Genomic DNA, 19,708 nt, shown 5'->3' with positions numbered 1-19,708 from the left:
ATAATTGTGATGTACTCGTTGGTCAGACTAGAGGTGATGGCCAAGGCGATGGCTGTCTCCTCCGCTACGAGGGCGCTGGCAGTGCGGACAGTCATCGAGACCACCTCTTGTAGGTTATAGTCGACAACGCTGGCCGTCATGGCTGCTTTTTGGGGGTACTGCGCGGCATATGTGTATAGTGTGGTGGGGAGACTGCCATATCTTGTCTGTAGAGCTTTTGCGCGAGCTTGGCGACGATCGGCATGATGTTCCGGGTGCATGCTTCTGGGGATAGGGTCTACCTTGATGTGCTCTCGGAAGTTGGGGGCCAGATGGATTGCTTGTTCATGGCCTTTGCTGTGTGTGGGGTAGCCTAGGCGCGCTAGGACTGTTCTTCCTGTTGGTGTGAGGGCTAGTCGTTCTCGTTGGCTTGTGAGGTGGGCGTCTATAATTTCTCTTATAGTATTATGGACTCCTAGGGCTTCAAGCTTGAGTGTCGCTGTTCCCGGGGGTAGGCCGAGCGCTTGCTTGTAGGCTTTCCGAAGAAGTACGTCTAATTAATCTATCTCCTTGGGAGTGAGGGGCAAGTACGGGGCAGCGTAGGCAATTCGGCTGATTATCAGGGCCTGGACGAGCTGTATTATGTCGTCTTCTTTCAGTCCGTATTGTTTGGTTGTGATACGGCTGACCATTCGCATGATCTGGAAGGTGGTCTGCTTGAGACGTTGGATGGTGTATGCGCCTCCGCCGTCCTGTTGTATGTGGAGTCCGAGAATGCGGACGCGGTTTACTGTGGGTATTTCTTTGTCGTCGAGGGTGAGTGTGATGTTTGGTAGTTCATTGAGTTTTTTTCGGGATTTCTGTCGAACGACTAATAGTTCTGACTTCTCGGGGGAGCACCGGAGACCACTTGTTTTTGCATATTGCTGGACGACGTCGGTCGCTTGTTGAAGGGCATCTTGTTTCTCTCCTTCGGAACCAGCGGTGGTCCAGATAGTGATATCATCGGCGTATATTGCATGCCTGATTCCTGGTATTGCGTTGAGTTTGTCAGGTAATTTCATCATAGCAATATTGAAAAGGGTGGGTGATAGAACAGCACCTTGTGGGGTTCCTGTGTTGCGGGTAGGTAACGTCGGGGTTCTGAGTGAGCCAATGCCTATTGTGGCCGTGCGGTTGCTTAGAAAGGTGCGTATATAATTGTAAGTATTACGACCACAGTTTGTGAGGCTTAGGTTTGTAAGGATGGTATGGTGAGCCACATTGTCGAAAGCGCCTTTGAGATCGAGTGCTAAAATCGCTCCGGTGTTGTGCGGTGAGATGTGTTCAAGGACTTGTTCCTTCAGCTGAAGAAGGATGTCGTGGGTAGAAAGGTGGGGCCGGACTCCGAACATTGTTTCGGGAAAGAGGTCGCTGGATTCTAGGTAAGGTTGAAGCCGGTTCAGAATGACATGTTCCAGAAGCTTGCCTAGGCATGAAGTCAGTGAAATTGGTCTCATATATTCTAAGCTGGAGAGCTTGCCAGACAAGATCGTCCCAGTATACAAAGGATCTGTGCTTCAGTTTGAAAGAGGAGTAGCACAGTTGAAGATACTTTCTGAATCAGCATTGCATTCCTGGCCTCCAATAATTTTGTTGGACTGTTGAATTTGGCTGATTTCATAATCAGATTGTGGTTTTGGCAAATAAAACCCCAGAATTTAATTAATGAAATTTAATTTGGCTGATTGCTCGCTGACAATGTACCCAGTAACCCATCCAACGTACCATGTATTTTCGAGTAATTAGCACCACAGCTTTGGGACTAGTTTTGTTGGCACTAATACTTGCGACATTATCCTACGCTTGTTTTATTCTATGAAATGCTTAATAGCCTTATGTGTCAGTAGTCTCAGTCACTGGCTAGCTGTCTTCATTCTGACAACCTTATGGCTGCCGCTTGCCGACATAGCTACAGAGCAAATCATACTGGCAGCTACTGTACCATTGGGTGAGGGAGGCTCCAACTACCCACCCAATGCCTTAAGACAAGAGAGTGTCTGCTTTATGCCCTCATTCTTGCTCATTAGAAGCTGTAGAAATCAATGCCTCCTGAGTTATTTGGAACCTCTTCTGGGTCTACAGTTATGTTGATTCATTTTCTGAGGTGCTGGCAATTTGAGCCCCCCCCCCCCCCACTGCCACATCAATCGACACTCGCAAGCACATCAAGATCAGCCACTTTCCTCCACTCAGGTCTGAGCAGCAAGTGCATTGTGGGTGGTAGGGGTAGAACATCTGCAAGCTTTCTGTTCAGTTCAGAGTGACTTACAGTTATTGTCTCTGCCTCTTAGTTCACAACAGCGACTATTTCGTGGTTGCTGTATGCCGTCTTCTTTATTTCAGGACAGAGAAAGTTCATATCCACTATTGACACATTAGCATGGCAAATCAGTTCTGTGAAACTCCGCAAGGTAAAGGGTAAATTGTAATACACCTGCCTATAGCACCAATTTGCAGAGAAAACACATACGGGTTTCCCTGAAAGAAAGCTTTCAGTTGACGAAAAATTTGTCCTGGTCTAGGGGACCAAACCTGGGACCAAGGCCTTTACGAGGCAGGTCACTCTGCTATCTGAGCTACAGGAGGCTAGCAGATCGCAGTGCGAGGGTGAATTAATCGACAACTCGAAGCACAGGGACACTCAATATGGCAAATGTTCTGCAGAAGCCTGCAAGGTACAAGAAGGTTTATAAAGGAGAAAACTGTCATCCGCCTGACTGTAGCACAAAGCTACAAAGGAAGCTTTGTAGCTTCATGCTACAGTCAGGTGGATGACAATTTTCTCTTTCATTAGCTCCAGTGTCAACACATGCTCTAAGTACCTTGCCTTCTGGCATGTATTCTATCACAATGGCCAGCGTGTCGTCATGAGTTTGGAAGAGGCATTGGACATTTCGTGTACATCTTCCCTGCTGTTGCACCTTCAGCTTGGAGCTGTATCATCTATCGTCTCAGGCGGTCGCCAAACAATGTCCATGTGTTGAACAGTTGATGCACTTGTGATCCCCTGAGTAGGCATTTTGTTGTGGACTTCAAGACAGGATGGTCCTTTGCATGCCAAATTATTTCAGTTGATGCTGCCCACAAAATGTGTCCACATTTGCATGTGCTTGGTCACCTTGTTGCATGTCATGTTTCTGGCTATCTGTGTTTGAGGCTTTGTCAGTAAGCCGGTGTATAAACTTGAGTTGTGAAAAGCTGTGACCAGACATTTGTGCGGTAATGTTACGCAATCTGCCTAGTAAGTGCTGCCTGTTGCAACCACCAGCGTTTTTGTGCATCTGCACTTTGCCCAGCTAAGAAGCTTTACTCTTTCAATACTTCCAATTTATGCACTAATTTTATCGGCCATTAAATGGAAGCCATTACTTTTCCATCAGCAGAATGGCTGGCTCTTGTAGTCTGAGAACATATGTGGAATGGGTCGGCATCACGAAGTAAGGATACAAAGCCAAAACCAATAGAAATACCTGGAGAATAACCAAAATGCAAATCTGTCTTCCAGCACCATATGACCACATTTGCTACAGTTTCCAGATTTGTTCTTTACACATAAGGCAAGCACGGGCCTTGCACATTCAGATGGATACAGTTTACGTTTGCACAGCCAATAAAACTAGACGACAGTGCCACACGGGGGCGCTGCGGCTGCAGTTGTGGACGCCACTTACAGCAAGCAATTTACAACAGCCGGGTGTACAGTGCACAGTCTTCCTTCCTTTCCCTGCACTGTGGAAGCACGAATTGCTGCACGTGCCAGACTGCGTGTGTAAACATTACATTGATGGTTTGCCACAATTGCTTCGTGTCAAAGGACACCACCATCTGATGTGGATCAAGCTCAAACAATTATTTTTACCATTGGGACATCGCAGAAGCACAGCTAGCCCTACATCGTTATGTCTACGGCGTGGAACAAGTCATCAAAAAGAAAAAGTTCTTGTGCAAAAGAAATACGCGTCGAAGAACACTTTAAATTTCTGGAGGGCGAAATATGTTCTCATACAGTAATTTTCCAGCTAAATAATTAATTGTTAGATCAGGTCGGTTATATTTTTTTTGCAGGTGACGGAATTTTTTATTTATTTACTTATTTATTTATTTATTTAAACATACTGTTAATCCTCATGTGAGGGTCATTACAGGGAGGGAATACATCACAAATACAAAACTGATATGGAAGGAACTTCGACCTATCATAAAGCTTCCACAAAAGATCATCGAAAAATATAAAGATCATTGAACAAGTGGCATAGAACGATTGACAGGAATGCAGAACATCAAGAAATGGTTACAATTGTGGCATAAATGAAGGCGAGCGTGGACGCTCATGCTAATTTCATGCTCCTTAATAAAATTCAAGTCAGTGGGATGTTATTTTCACTCTCGGGAGTCTGCAGAAACTGTGGGTATTTAGCGATCCCTTGTGCATTCTGTTTTACATTCTGCACTTTCAGAGTGGGAAGGCCATGATTGATTGCTGTCATTCTGCATACTGCATTTCTTTTGCAATATGTATATCTAAATAGATTATTCACACTATTTTTCTGTTATCCCGCATGTGATAAGTATGCATAATTCTGTGTTGTTCTTACAGCACACATCAGTGCGAGAAGTGTTAGGTTATGTTGAATTGCGGTGTTGAACATTCAGTAGCTGAGAAGCTGACTATGAGGGCCATCGTAGTGGAAGCCTCCATGTTTATGTCCACCATCCGATGTTTTTGAGTGTACACCCCAAGCGCAATACATGAACATTTTTTGCATCAGATCTCTTAGAATGCAGCCGACGTGGCTGGGAATTAACTCTATGGCCTTGTGCTAAGCAGCGCAATGCTATATAGCCACCAAGCATATTGAAGTAGGGCAAATGTGAAACGAAAGTTTGAATATGTGTTTGTTGATACAATTGACCTTCTGTTAACCTTTTTCTTACATGTCTTATTGCTCGTTTTTTAATTTTCCAATACAGTATATATCTACTCCCTTTTTTCATGAAAATTTAGGCCCCTGGGATTGGCAAGGTCAGCTTACATGTGAAGACCCTTGTACATTTCGTATTCTTACTACCACTTGAAAGAATCAGCTGTACCTCTCCACTTCACCCTCCTCTGCCCCCTTCCGAGGCTAACAGGTGCATTTCTATACATTTCGACTTACTGTCATCATACTCTACAAGTCTACTTAGCAATTTCGCAGCTGCGCGTTTCCCTCGAGCATCCGTGGCAATTGTTGCCTCGACGAATACAAGACCCATTGTTAAAAGGCTGGCTTGAGATACGTCACTTCTACCAATGTGGAATCTTTTCATGCGAATTGAATAAAGAAGCGGCCGCATGCAATGAGAGTAGGGTGAAGTCAACGAAGCAATCAGCAGAGGCGACGGGTGCGACCACCCATGAAAGTTCGCCTTGCTCCAGCAGGGGAATGACAAGTGCTGGCGTTGGTGGAAAAAAACTTGACATGGGCTGCTCTATAGGCATGCTAAAAATTCTGCACCATACACAAGTTATGATTAAATGATCTTACGACTGCATTTTCCAATTATGTGTGGTCACCAGACAAAGGCATTAACCTGCAATCATGGAAGGTGAAGCACACTTGCACCCACATCCCAAACTGTTCTGGCTTTGGCAGACAGAGTGCCAATCGAATAAGATATGCTTTTCCTACCTTGCTGTCTTTTCCACAACCTTGCAAAGATCTTACCTTAAATACGCGACTCGTAGAGTTTCTCAAAAGCCTGTTCTGGTAAGAGCTGCACTGAAATGCATGAATTAAGAAATCACCCAGACAAATAAACAAGCTCTTGCCATGTAAAAAACCTTTATTTATGTGGCAGTATACATGTGGGATGTCTCCGAGCTTGAATGCAGCTCGCTGACGAAATTCTGTCTCTTATGTGGTTACATATTAACTAAAATGTGCATCTAGCTCCTTCAATGCCAGAGGTGCATCCCAGTGTACAAGCTTTGCTCAATACATATATAGAACCAAATAAAAGTGGGGCTACAAGGATTCATCAGCAGAGGAGTCTTCTTCAGACGATCCAACTGTTCTCGTCGAGTCCGAGCCAAACGTTGTCATCTCTGTAGGCGTCGGCAGGAGGCGTTCCACTACAGGAAGTGTAATCTGTAAACAAGGAAGAAAAAATAACTTTGGCTTAGAACTACATTTACGCAACGAAATATTTTATATGCTGTTCTTGGAGCCTTGTAAAAAGACAAAATCTGGACAATTCTATGAATGTAGCTAAATAAAACCAGCAGACCCAAAAATGCAGTCCGCATGGCACCTTTGTAATATTCAATCTTGTATGCATTTGAGCCACTATGCGAAGACAAAGCAGGTCCCGTGAACTTTGGAGCGCGTTTCGAACCCGCAACAGCAACTGGCTTTGCAGATCTTTGTTAGAAGCATATATAAAAGTGATTAGTGCTATTGTATGTGCTTGCACCAGGCACTGTAAGGCACATACAGGCTGTTAACGGGGACAACCTTCAGGCAAGAAGCCTCACCAGCCACTCCAGTGCCTGCTGGGTGAACAGGCGAACCGAATACTCGAGCCGGATGGACTGCAGGTAAAGGTTGTTGAGAGTGGCTGTAGTCAGCTCGCTGATGTTGGCAACGCCCGTCAGGGTCTGCAGCATGTCTGACATCGAGCTGAGCAGCCGACTGTAGGACTCCTGCAACTGGGAGGACATGCCGCGAACCAGGACTGCAGGGTGCTCCAGGGCACGGCTGGTGGCACCCAGTGCACCTCGAGCAACAGCAAGCACCATGGCTTGTACATTCTGCAACCAGAAAAGCAGATTCTGCTTAGGTACACACATGCACAAACAAGGCAACACAGAAGTGCATTTCATTTTGCTTCAAATCCTACCCCACTCCACACATTCTGCTAAGAACTATTACAAAAGCTAGGCAGAGCTAGATTACCAAGTCATCATCTGCCCCTTTCCCTGCTAGTAGTGCTCTTTAAGCAAGCAAATCGCATTAAAGGGACGGTAGCAGCACATTGTCATGATAAAGCAATAGATCTGTGCTCCAAACTATTCAAAGCATCACTTTTACAAAGAACTGAGCTCAAGAGAAAGTGACAAATGTGGAACCAAATTGACACCACTACTGGTATTGTAATTTACCAACTACATCTGTAATTGTTACATTGCAGCCTACGACTCCCAATAAAAATGGCTGAACATGTTGCCCTTGGCAATTTTATTGGTAATTTTTTTCGGATCTTCACTAATCAGTGATGCTGTACCTTGACACTGCTCTTTTCGACTCATCGACAGGAGTGTGTCGCACTCTCTGCAATGACCTCCAACCCAAATTGAGCAGTAGCCCTCCCCATAGCATGACCTCCAAAACTGCCAAGTGCGGCTTACAACACCATGTAATAGACCCTGCTTGAATCAGGCAATATGAATTGTAGAAAAATTGGGCATTCCCTTCAGTCTAAAATTCCCCCTGCAACTAAGTTATCCTTTGGTGCGAAACAAATGTTGCTGCGTTTCTAGAAGGGTAATCTCCTGGACTGATTCAGCATTTGCTTTTTAGGATGTTTTCAACAGATTATAGGTCCTAATCTCAAAACCATTTTTTATAACAAAGGGTAATGCAATGCAGAATAGCATGTGGGCTGCGAAAGCCAATCTACAGTATTTCTGCTGTTGCTCCTTGCCTGTTTGGCTCATTCTGAATAAACAGCACGAGTACTATGCAGAGGGCAAAAGCAGACAACCAGTAGCAGATGCCCTGTGCGTCTCGTATTGCTGTTTCTTCAGAATGGGCCATGTATCAACCAGCAGCCCATGTGAACATAAACCTCACCACTTTGGCTCCAGTTTCACCCTTAATTAGAATTTTCAATTCATGAAGCTCATTATGGTTAGCATCCCCACCACTGCACTGGCTTCACTATGATGCAATGTGGCCTTCTCTTGCACAGCATGCTGAACCAGCAGCTCTCCTTTGTGCCACACCCACCTTCACCTGGGCCTCATCGGTAGGCTCGCTCAGGAGTCCCTGTAGCCAGGCTGAATGGAGGCTCATGCGTGCCAGGGTCTCCTGGAACGACTGGTTGGTGCTGGCAGCCAGATTCTGCTTCATGCTCTGGATTAGCTGCAGAGCCACCTGGAACCGAGAGAGGGAGTCGCCAGCATACCGCTGCAGCACACTGAGCTGCAGGGCAGCATGGCGCGAGGCGCATGTCGTTGCCTTGCGCGAGATGCTGTCCAGCCGGGCCAGAAGAGCCACATCTTCTGGAGGCATGGTCTCGTTCCCTTCTTTCTTCATGTCAATCCCAAGGGATGCAATGTGCTGAAGAGAAGATTGGGCAGTTCTTATCACACTGCTGCACTCATAACTATGGTTCAAGGTATTTTTGTGAACCTACTAAATGGAATTGTATAGGTCAGCTCTTTCAGATATAGAAGGAATATATCTAGGCCAGTTGGTGCACATTGGAGAACTAAGGGCAAGAACAGTGCAGACTGGACAGAAAGGAGCAGACAGTAAAGAGCACATTCCGATTGTGCGAGCAGTACCGCCTGTTTTGTGCACCGTAATGACTGCCCTGTCGTAGGAAAAGAATGTAGTGCTGTCCAGAGTGTTCATTCTACTTTATCAAAGTGCAAAACAAAAGAAAAAAAAACACTACAGGACATATCTCAAACTACAAAAAGATAGAGTATGAACCCTCTCTGGCAATCCATTTCCTCCACAAGCACGGCCATTACACTTTCGAATTAAGCCTACAGCACTGTAAAAACGAACATTAAGAGGATACCAATTTCACACACGATAAGGTGTTCAGCTGATAGCCCAATAACTGTCAAGAGTAACAAGTGCCATATTTAGGAATTCATCTGTATAATCAAGGAACTTGCATGTCTCAAGCGATTCACAAAAAAATAGCAGAAATCATTCTCTAAGTGCCAGCTAAAGATTGTCTGAAGTTCAACTAAACCTAAAGCAGAGAATAAGAGGAACAGCATTATGCAAGAATATAACTAAATGATTTTTTGCAGCCATCTAACCCAGATAATCATTTACATTGCCATATTTTCCAACTATGATTACCAACAAGCCATCCAACTACTGAAGTACACTTGCCACAGAGTAATGATGTGGCACCAATTAGGAAATTGTCAATCCTACAGCGAGGCCCTAGCGGTGAAAGTTGATCACATTGTTTTTTTAAACAAGTTGCCGTAATACCCCAACTATACATGCACTTATCTAAATATGCAACATGCTGGCGTGTCTATTACTGAGAAAATGCTACAAATTACTTAAATGAAAATGAAAAAGTACAACATACTGTATAATCAGCTATCCCAGAAAGCTGCTTTGCAACCAAAAACTCCCGTGTATAGTCCAACATTTACAGTTACTTTAGGAGCAAGAAAGGAATGGCATCTGGCCCGAATAAGCAAATTCCCCTTTCCACTGGCTGTAGCTATTACCAAAGAGATATTGGAGCAGGTGTTTGGGCAGGGTAAGGCTACAGTGGGAGCTTAGAGGTGATGTTCTAAAAGGCAAAAATTTGCATAACTGTGAAGAGCAGGTGCAAGAAATAATGACATCAATTTCGGGATCTTTTTCTGGGACACAGTAAAAAAAAATACAAAAGAAAGTAAGGCACAATCTAGCGCTGCCACACCCCAGTACATTTCTGTTCCATATTTTCCCCTTAGGGCTAAGCGGCTATATTTATGGTGAAAGTTTAGTCAGTGTATAACAGTTTCCTGTAGGAAAGAAAGTAGCAGGACAGCCAAATTCCAGAATTGTGCAAATTGTCTATTAGATCAGCTGCGACAAGGATGGAGTGGGCAAATCATTTTCTGGTGTCCTGGCCTATCCACACTGTGAAACATCTGCCTCGCTGAGGTTTGGATCTCTGTTATTTAAATGACTGGAACCTTCTCTTGCCGACCAGAAAGCCATGTTTGACAACTTGCCATTATACCTGCTAAGGAGCAAAGCAACAGAATTCATTTAAGCACTCCATAGGCAGCCCCATAGCCTTTCAATTATTCATTTATTTTTCTGTCTCTCCGATTAAACAAGACAAGCAACTCTAACAGAGCACAGTACAAATGCATTTTGCTCAGTTTCCTCATGCGAAATAACATTCACTATGCAGCACAGGAAATACCATGAGTGGCCTTTTCTATAGACATGCAAACATCCAGCATACCTGGTCCAATGTAGCTTCAGTAGCAACAAGAGCTTGCTTGGCATAGCCCAAGATTTGGCTCTGGCACTGCGAGATAGTCTCCACAGGATGTGCCACCATGTGAACCGTACCAGCAGACACATTTTTGATGTTGTTGATCTGCAATCGCAGAAACAATGAACTCATCAGTGCAGCAGGCATAAAGTTCAACGGTCAAGTGGTGATAACTGCGTCATTTCATCATCCTGTCTCAGCTGCACACTATCGGGTAACAACCAGGATGTGCCGAAATGATAAAAATGGCACTCCCTTGGCAACCGCTTGACGTCACGCCTTCAGTTTAACTCCATCCTATGCAGGTTTCACAGAGCTTGCTACAAAGGAATATGCACTTTTCAAATGCTGTTTCAATCCAACTTCACCACTATACGTTGCTATGATGTATCGATTGAAACATGTGCCTAATCTATGAAAAGCTCCCACTGCACAGAGCCTTGCAGAGGCTATAAAATACCACAGCTTGGCCTCCGAAACTTTTGATAACTACTTAGCAGCTTCACAAGTGCATTAAGAAATATCGAAATAGCCACTATAGCCCCTTTTACTTCAAACATATATATAGGCAATGCTGGATGACACACGTAGTATGTTTTTTGTCCACTTTCATTTTCCGTTAGCTTGTCATCTCTACACTTCAATTAAAACTACTGATAATTTCTGCTATGCTTTGCATGCCTTTATTATATGTTGGCTCATGTGGCTGCGAATAACAAAAATCGGGCTCCTCAGTTCCCCTTATCCTCGTTCACATAATACATTGTGAAACAGGAGGAAATTTGCGCCCCTTTAAGGCAAAGTTGCATGCTATCGTGGGCAGCCAATCTTGGCCGCTGCCTCGCACGAAAATAACTGGTTTGCTATGTGAGTGAGCTTGGAAAGTTATTTAGCAATAGCGCGTGACCTTTAGCACAACCGCCCTAATTTTATTTTATTTTACTAAGAAAATCTTCTACGCCTGTTCTAGTTGGCGCTGCTTTCCAATAAGCGCTTGTGGACACGGACATTTTGTAACGTTAGCAGCTTAATTGTCAGAAAATATAATGACCTCAACATGAAAACATGTGGTTGTTTACATAAATGCCATTTATAAGAAAGTTACTTTGATCCATACAGCAAACGTCACTTTAAAGGCGTCCTTAAACGACAAGGAAATAGCACCGAAGCGAGATCTCCGCCCGATTACACATCGTAATTGCGTGACGCAGAAACACGATAGCCGCGAGTCCTGGCACACGCAAGGTGACCCGCCTCTTGCCGACAAACACTTACCCGAGACATGCCGTAATCCTTGACATCGTCATACTTCTTGCGCCCGTACTCGACGGCGTCAGTCACTATCTGATCGGGTGCCTTCTTTTTGACGTCAGGGTAGACCTCTTCGAGCTTGTCGAGCCCCTTGCAGGCCAAACAGTCGACGATGCTGATCGGTGTAGCCAACTTGTCCACAACGGGCTTGCTTGTGGCGAAGGCTACTGCCGCCGATTTCTCGGCGGTGCCGATCGCATACGCCAACAGGCCCGGGTTGGCTTTCGCCCGAGCGTACGACTGTGCTGCGGTTTCCCACAGACTTGTGACGGCGGGCAGTTCGCTTATGCGAGTTACAAAGTTGGACTGCACGCCTTGAAGGGGCGGTACCTCGGCAATGGCCTCCGGCATGTTAGTTTCCTGATGCGTACGACAAGGAAAACTGCAACAGATAGAAAGCACTTATGTGAAGCCAGCCGAAACTACTATCAGATCGTGCCGTTTGTCTTAAACCGCCTAAAGTAGCAACATAGCAACACCCCGAACAGGAGAGATGATCAACTGTGAGTTGACAACAGTAGGCAAAACAAGAGAAGAGGAAATGGAAAAGTTTCTTACAAGAGAGTCGACTAGCAGCACTTCGTGCCACGCGCTGATGTAATCTGCGCGAAAGCGCGCTGAGCGGACGCTTATATGTCATACCAACGGAACTGTCGTAGGTGAGAGAACGCGCGCTTGCTACACGCAAACTTCCGGAAGAGAAACCGAAACTGACTTGTTGCTTGCTTGTACTGTCGCATAATGTCCTGCGCTTAATTTGTGCTGCCTATGCGCGAGACAAAACAATATTAGTTTTGTTATTGGTTTTTATATTTAAAACGTAGAGTTACAGGCATCTTTTGTTTAAACACTCAACATTATACATTTACTACTACTCTCAGTTTGTTTTTGTATGATTAGGAAGAATCGTCTGCCCGTTTCCCCCCCCCCCTCCCCCCGTGCATACGACTCGGTAGAAAGTTTCAAATATCATCAGAGTCTGCCGCACATTCCCAGAAAGCAATATTTGAAACTGCTGTGACTTCTTCTGCTTATATCCTGCCCTAATCGAATTAGGAGCAAATAGAGGGAATATAAACATGTATAACGGTATTGTCTCTTCCACACACGTGAGGTAAGCGAGAATTTTTCATGCCAGTGGGAATATTCGCAGCTACCAGCTGCTGCTTCCTCACAGTACTTTCTTTCTTTCTTTTTTTTTTTCAAAGGGCTTCGAACGTTATTAGTAGAGAACCGTACGACCTGTTCGCGGAGTCAGAAACAGAGCTTGATCAAACGCCGTCGGTTGCGGTATCAAGTAGCACCAGGTAAGCACTAATCAATTCATATATGTCTTATGTCAAGTAGACACGTCATTTAAAACTTTCAACCTTCTTGAATTGGCTTAATGCAGCCAAAAAAAATTAACAGAATTGTCTAGCTATGCATATGTGTGCTGTTTCGCAATTAATTTGACATAATGGTCGACGAGTTTGTCTAAATTCGGCGGCGATCGCAATTAGGCATTCGTCACGTTTATAGCCACGAACGTTAATTATTTATATACATAAATGTAAGCACACGAGTGTTTTTTGCCCCTAGAAATGCAGCCGTCGCTGACGGGAGTTGGACCCACGTCCTCGCGCTCAGCAGCACGTCATGGCGGGTCTTCACTTCTCCCGTTTGTCTTACGTATAGGACACTGGAGTGGCAGGACATATATGAATCGGCTTTAATCTTTATCATTGTTATCTCTTTTGCAGTGAAGGCAGTCTTCGATAATCATACTCATAGTAAACCCAAATATTCGACCATATATAATCCATAATATTTGGGTAAATCGAACATTCATTTTCCTTTTCTCAATTGAAACAATGGTTCGCGCTATCAAACCTCGATATAACGAAGTCACATTCGACGCAAAATCTTGTTTGCTATATCTTATATTTCTATAAAACAATCTACCTAAATCGGCGTCAGCGATCGAGTTCTCAGTCGAAGCCGTGCAGCAGAATTGCGAGCGCGAGCTACGCGACGCTTCTTAAAAAAAAAAAATACAAGAAAAATGATGATAGGAAATGGTGGCACCAACGGCCAAAATGTGAATTTTTTTTACGTCTAATATAACTTGATTAAACGCGCAGAGGAACGCACCTAAGGTTACTGCTTAGAACCGTGCTGCTGGTTTGCATAGTATCTCGAGCCACGTGAAAACAGAAATTTACTTCGCTGTAAGCGATACTGCGTTGTATCTTGCATTTTCGTTATACAAAGGTAGAATTTAATACTTACAGAAACAAATGAATGTGGTGGTGGTGGTGGTGGCGATAAACTTTATTGAAAGGGGGGGAAGGGGGGGGGTGGCTGAGGGATCGGGCTCAAGTAAAGCCCTGGGCCTGCTTGACCTTCTCCACCCAGTCCACCAGTACAAGCTGTCGATCGACGTCCCCGGACCTTAGCCAGGCGGCCCAGTCAGTCTCGCTGCTGAACGGGGGATGAATGCACAATCAAAATTTTGAATTGCTTTGGTATATCCCACAATTTGTAATGTATATTCGTGTTTGTTATATCGAGGTTCGAATGTACTCGGAAGTTCGCGTATTCGCACATCCTCTGTTGTTATTTTTGTCTTACGTGGCGCCGATCGAGCAACTATTCCTTGTGGTTATAAAAGTTAATGAGCGTGAAATAAAGACGAGGACAGGGGTAGAAAAAAAGTGTGCAGGACAACTATTGTAAGCTTATGGCGTTTTTCACTGGTCGATCTGGAGCGGCCGCCGAAATCCTCGAGCGAGCGCTCGGGTTTCACAAATCCGAATCGGCCAGCGGAGCGCAATAACGCTCCGCGGTGGATCACACACACTCTTAGAAACATTTACACCCTTTGGGGCGTATCTTGTCCCACAACAATAATCGTCATCTGTCTTGCCCGCGTTTCCTTTCTTTAACGCTGCGAGCCCGGTACTTCCCAGTCACGAACGGCATGCGCGTTATCAGTGTGACGCAGCATTCTCGACAGGAAAGTAGCGAGCGCCGAGTTTCAAGAAAGGAAACGCAAGCAAGGCAGATGACGATTATTGTTGTGGGACAAATATACACCCCAAAGGGTAAGTAAGTAAGTAAGTAAGTAAGTAAATTTATTTTCCAGGTTCAACTGGAGGGTTTTCTGGCAAAAAGCTGCATGAGCAGCTTGACTATGTCCAGAAAACCCCTACAAGCAGTAGCACACGAGTGGTACAGAAATCTGACACACATACAATAGTTACAGTCAATAAAGAGAAAGCATTCACCAGTTATACATACAGAGTGTAACAATCCATTGCAAAAAAAAAATAAAATTAAACAATAAAATCGAAAATAGAGACGCTCAAATGGTCATACAAATGTTCAGAGTAAAACAGGAATAATCAAGCAAAACATAAATGACATAAAATCACATTTCAACAAAATATTTCCGTAGTTCAGCTTTAGTATATCCTATTGTGTGTTTATATGTGTTTAGAACATGGGGCAAGTTGTAAGACAACATTTGTAATTTATAGTTAGTACGAAAACGTGGTATATTCCAAGTATTAATAGTTCTTGTGCAACCGTGCAACCGTTTTAAGAGTGCAAGAAGTCTGCATACGCGTGACACAAACCGGTTCCGGAAATCATGCCAGACTTCCGCTCTGTACGTTTCCACGACAACCAAACTCGCCGTCCCGCGTGTGTAATTTGACCGCGGCAGCCGCAGAGTCCGTCATTTCCATGTCGCGCCAGCGACGATTGTGCGTGGACAACGTGCATAGAAGGCTTCGTATAGTACCTGCGTCACCTCGTAATCGCTGTCGTCCGAGCTCTCATCGCTAAACGCGAGCTCTGCAGCAGCACCGAACGCGGCCATTTTGCGAAGCTACACAATGTTGTGCGTGCCAAAAGTACCGATTTCGCTCGAAGACGGAAGTGACGCGAGCTATTTCCACCCGAATCCGCGCCTCGGCAGCGGAGCAACCGAGAGCGATCCGGCGCTACAGTGGCTAGCCACTGTACCGGCGCGGAGCGAGTTGATCCGAAACGACCAGTGGAACGCGCGAACCCGCTCCAGATCGACCAGTGAAATTCGGATTCGTTGCCGCGGAGCAAGAAATCCTGCTCCGAATCGACCAGTGAGAAACGCCATTAGACAATCGTTTTTTTTTTCAGTTCGACACGCAACGAGAGCTCAAATGAAATCGACGATATACTTCACAACGTCATGCAACAGGTGGGCATTCCTCGTCACCTTATCCCCCTTCTTTGTATCGTATTGTCACGTGGCTGTGACAGGCATTGGCCGGCAAGCATGCAGGCGGGCGAAAACGATGATCTTGAAAGGGAAGCGAGGAAGCGGTTATTGGCCAACGCGACATGCAGCGGTGAAAGTGAAAAGCGCAGTCGGCGTTCGAGTGACGCGGCTGTCGCCTATACATAACTTGAGCCAAGAATTTAAAAATGAAAGGCGCGTCGGAAGCGAATTGAACCGAACGCATTCTATTCGCAATAGCCTATAATGACTCAGAAAATTGTTTCCCCCATAACTCACAAATAATTAAGTTTAATTACCCAACTTTTTAATTATTGGCTGAGAACGTAAGTATGATACGCAGATTTGTGAACCTTCAGAAACCACCGATCGAGTTAGTTCCTTTACGATACGTCTCACGTAGTCCACGTAGTGCGTAGTCCAGCAGCATGCATTTTTGCCGTCATCCGACGACAGCCGACCTTGTTCACCGAACGCACGCTTGTCAATGAGAGCAGCACGATACCACTGCGCAAGCGCTCCGTCACTTGGCTTTATTCATATTTCGCGGGCTTTCTTTGCAATCTGGAAAAAAGGACTACGTGAGACGTATCGTAAAGGAAACAGTTCGATCGGTGGTTTCTGAACGTGCTCTAGAAATCCGCGTATCCTACTAGGGGTAAAGTTGGGTAATTAAACTTATTTAATTAGTGAGTTATGGGGAAACAATAAAAACTGTCTGAGTTACTATAGGCTGTTGCGAATAGTATGCGTTCGGTACAATTCGCTTCCGATGCGCCTTTCATTTTTATATTCTTGGCTCAAGTTATGTGGGACACCCTGTATATGGGCATCATCGTATGTATCCTATAGATTACATCAGGATAACAGCGAAAGCTCGAGCACGCCCTACAGCAGTCGGTTCTCGCGCTTCTCACACTCTGATATAGGACGGGGCCGTCTTTCCTACACGTGGCTACAACATTCGAGATGCACACACTCTGAGATCGCAAGCACATTAATGCGTATTACGCCTAATCTGACATAACGTAGGCGGTGTCACGTTACCCGGTACGAATTTGTTTGCATGTTCCATTTTGTGGCATCCGATACCATAGTCGGTGATTTGCGAGAAATCTCGATCGATTGCCGAACGACGAGTAACACGAAATACACTTTATTTTCAAAGAAATCGTCTCGCTGCCGCGATTTCTCCTGTTATGTGTTGCAGGTGGACACTGAGATCCGGCAGTGCGTGGATCAAGGGAAGCCCCTGACAAGCATCCTCTGTTCGCCCCCCGGGCGCGCCTGGAGGCACAGGTTCGCTGCAGCTTCTACGGGTTACTGTTACATCGCACTTAACTATATGACTATTCGTGCGTATACAACCGGGCAAGCTGGGAGTTGTTGGCAGCTGTACATACGTGGCGCGGTCGCTAGGACTTTTGTGTGCGCCGTGCATGTGTGAACCAACTTCTGCGGGGCGCTGGCGTACACTTTTACTCCCTTTACAATGCGGCCCTTTTGGAGTACGTACTCTTTATAATGATTGCGCCCTTTAGGGCTTATCTTGTCGCGCAACAACAATCGTCGTCTGCCTTGAGTGCTTTTCCTTCCCACGGCGTAAGTTCCCGCTATTTCCAGGTCGGGAACGGAATGCGCAGGATCAGCCTGACATAGCATCCTTGCCAGGAAAAGATAGCGAGCGCAGAGTTTTCAAGAAAGGAAGCACAACCCAGACAGAGGAGTAGGAAGATCGACAGCGAGTTTAGGTTAGGCTAGAGTTACTGCATATGCTGCCATATACAGTAACTCTAGATTAGGCGACGCAAGGCTCACCCAAGCGTTGGGGGACGCAAGCAGCCTGGTGTACTAAAGAACCCAAAGCGAGCACACAAGAGCGCGAAGGGCACAAAACCTCTATGTCTGGGGTTACGTAACACCCTAAAGTGTGCAAACCTTTTTCTTTTCTCTCGCTCTCTCTCTATTTCTTCTTCTTTTTTTTAACGGTGCACGCCCACTGCTGCAGAGTGTACCACTTGTGCACATGCTGCATGCAGGCAGTCCTCCTCCGCCGAGCACGCAGGGTCGGCGGCCGGCGTTGGCAGGCAGCGACCGCGTCAGCTTCCTCGGGGCTGCTCCTCGCGCTGTCCTCCACCGGCGAGCGGCCTGCGCTGGCTGGACACGCCGCACGCGGTGAGCGTGACTCGGGGCATGCGCGGCACCCAGCAGCTGACGCCCTTCGACGATGCCCGCGTGCGCCAGGCCTACCACCGGGCGCGCTGGATGAACCGGGCGCTGCAGTTCCGCATTGCGCTGGTCCGCTCTGTTTCGTGCCATTTACTGCGTTGCCACACACATATGCGCATGTCTTGCGGTGATTACGAGCTTTCGTTATACTTGAGAGATGTCCGTGCGCAGGGTTATCTGCTAAAGATACACGTACGTACCACGGTCAGTCGAGAACTGGAGTGACTGACTCTATAGTGAGAACATGACACGTGGGGTACAGGGCGGTCTCTAACCCACGCGACCAAAATGAAATCGAAATGATCGCAGTAATCAATACATCCATCCGTCCATTCATGTTGATTTGACTTCCCGTGTAGTTGCATGCACAGTAAATAACCCCAGGGGGTCAAAATTAACAGAGGGGGTTCAAGATTAATCTGGAACCCTCCACCGTGGTGTCCCCCATAAATCACACACTGTGCAGCTTTGTCGCGTTAAACCGCACAATTTATTTGAAGGCTTGCCATATCACATATTGTTTTATATTCTGCGAGGTTCGTTTTATTCCGCGACATATTGCTAGCTGCGAGGCACTTGACTGAAATTGTTTTATTTCAATACCGGTTGTTTGTGACCATCACTCACGGCCTCCTCACGTTGACCTAGCTGATGACTGGCGGTTACAACTCTGTCTCTGCCTTCCCACCTGTCTTTCGTGTGCATGGCTAAGCTCGAGGGTTTGGGACGAAATCTCGGAGTCTGCCACTATATATACGCGTACCTCACAATCAGGTTGTAGTTTTGGCACGTAAAACCACGGCATATAATTTTTCGTTTGATTTCATTTCAGGACGTGAACGATCCCGAAGTGCAACAGTCTCTGCAGGCAGTACAGCCTTTTGACTTCCAGATGGGCGGCAGAGCACCTCCGGTTCACATCGCCGGCGTAGATCCCGACATCGACGAGGAAGCTGAGCTGCCTGACTTTCCTGATATGCAGTAATGAGCGACGAGCTGTCGCTTGCATCGTAAGCTAAAATATGCGCTGCTAGGTGCACGCACCGAAGAATGGCACAGTGTTTGCTAGTTATGCAGTTTGCGTTCCTCTTTTCCTGGTGTGCACCTTTTCCCCCCTCTCTTGTTGTCCTCAAAGTTAATAAAATGTGTGTTGAAGAAAACCGAACATACGCGGACCGTGTGTACTCTTTTATCCGTTTCCAAGCACAAGTAAACAGAAAAAGTTGTAATCACCGTTTACATATTGCGTTCAATTTGTTCTAATCTGATCGAATCATGAACAAGGTAGACACTCTACACTCAGAAAAATTTTCACCCTTTTGGGGCTTATCTTGTCCCACAACGATAATCGTAATTTGTCTTGCCCGCGTTTCCTTTCTTTAACGCTGCGAGCCCGGTACTTTCCAGTCACGAAGGGGATCCGCGTTATCAGTGTGACGCAGCATTCTCGACAGGAGAGTAGCGAGCGCAGACTTTTTAAGGAAACGCAAGCAAGGCAGATGACGATTATCGTTGTGGGACAAATATACACCCCAAAGGGTGCAACCGTTTTAAGAGTGTAAAAAACTTTACACGCTTTGGGTTGTATACACTCTTAGAATTATTTACACCCTTTGGGGCTTATCTTGTCCCACAACGATAATC

General features: G+C 45.7%; 2 protein-coding genes across 4 annotated transcripts; one reads left to right on the top strand and one right to left on the bottom strand.

Annotated features, from left to right (window-relative positions):
- Positions 1-5,829: 5,829 nt before the first annotated feature.
- LOC126541742 (perilipin-2-like) lies at positions 5,830-12,214 on the bottom strand. Its single transcript, XM_050188654.2, has 6 exons — positions 12,130-12,214; positions 11,536-11,953; positions 10,228-10,365; positions 8,013-8,345; positions 6,539-6,814; positions 5,830-6,152 (listed from the first exon to the last, which is right to left on the bottom strand). The coding sequence occupies exons 2-6, from the start codon at positions 11,920-11,922 to the stop codon at positions 6,030-6,032; spliced, it is 1,257 nt and encodes a 418-aa protein (XP_050044611.1). The 5' UTR covers positions 11,923-11,953; positions 12,130-12,214; the 3' UTR covers positions 5,830-6,029.
- Positions 12,215-12,314: 100 nt separating this feature from the next.
- On the top strand, positions 12,315-19,229 carry LOC126541748 (uncharacterized). 3 transcript variants are annotated; one of them, XM_050188671.3, is made up of 6 exons: positions 12,315-12,685; positions 12,780-12,878; positions 15,736-15,796; positions 17,046-17,134; positions 17,875-18,133; positions 18,897-19,229. In XM_050188671.3, the coding sequence occupies exons 1-6, from the start codon at positions 12,651-12,653 to the stop codon at positions 19,047-19,049; spliced, it is 696 nt and encodes a 231-aa protein (XP_050044628.2). In that variant the 5' UTR covers positions 12,315-12,650; the 3' UTR covers positions 19,050-19,229. The 3 variants fall into 3 exon arrangements, with proteins under 3 accessions (XP_050044628.2, XP_054932860.2, XP_050044627.2); XM_055076885.2 differs by having other exon boundaries at positions 12,315-12,878; positions 17,875-18,010; XM_050188670.3 differs by having other exon boundaries at positions 12,315-12,878.
- The last annotated feature ends 479 nt before the right edge of the window (positions 19,230-19,708 follow it).

This window comes from Dermacentor andersoni, chromosome 2, assembly GCF_023375885.2.
Source record: "Dermacentor andersoni chromosome 2, qqDerAnde1_hic_scaffold, whole genome shotgun sequence".
NCBI lineage: Eukaryota > Metazoa > Arthropoda > Arachnida > Ixodida > Ixodidae > Dermacentor > Dermacentor andersoni.
The sequence above is the reverse complement of the archived record's forward strand: the minus strand, read 5'-3'. Positions and strand labels throughout refer to the sequence as shown.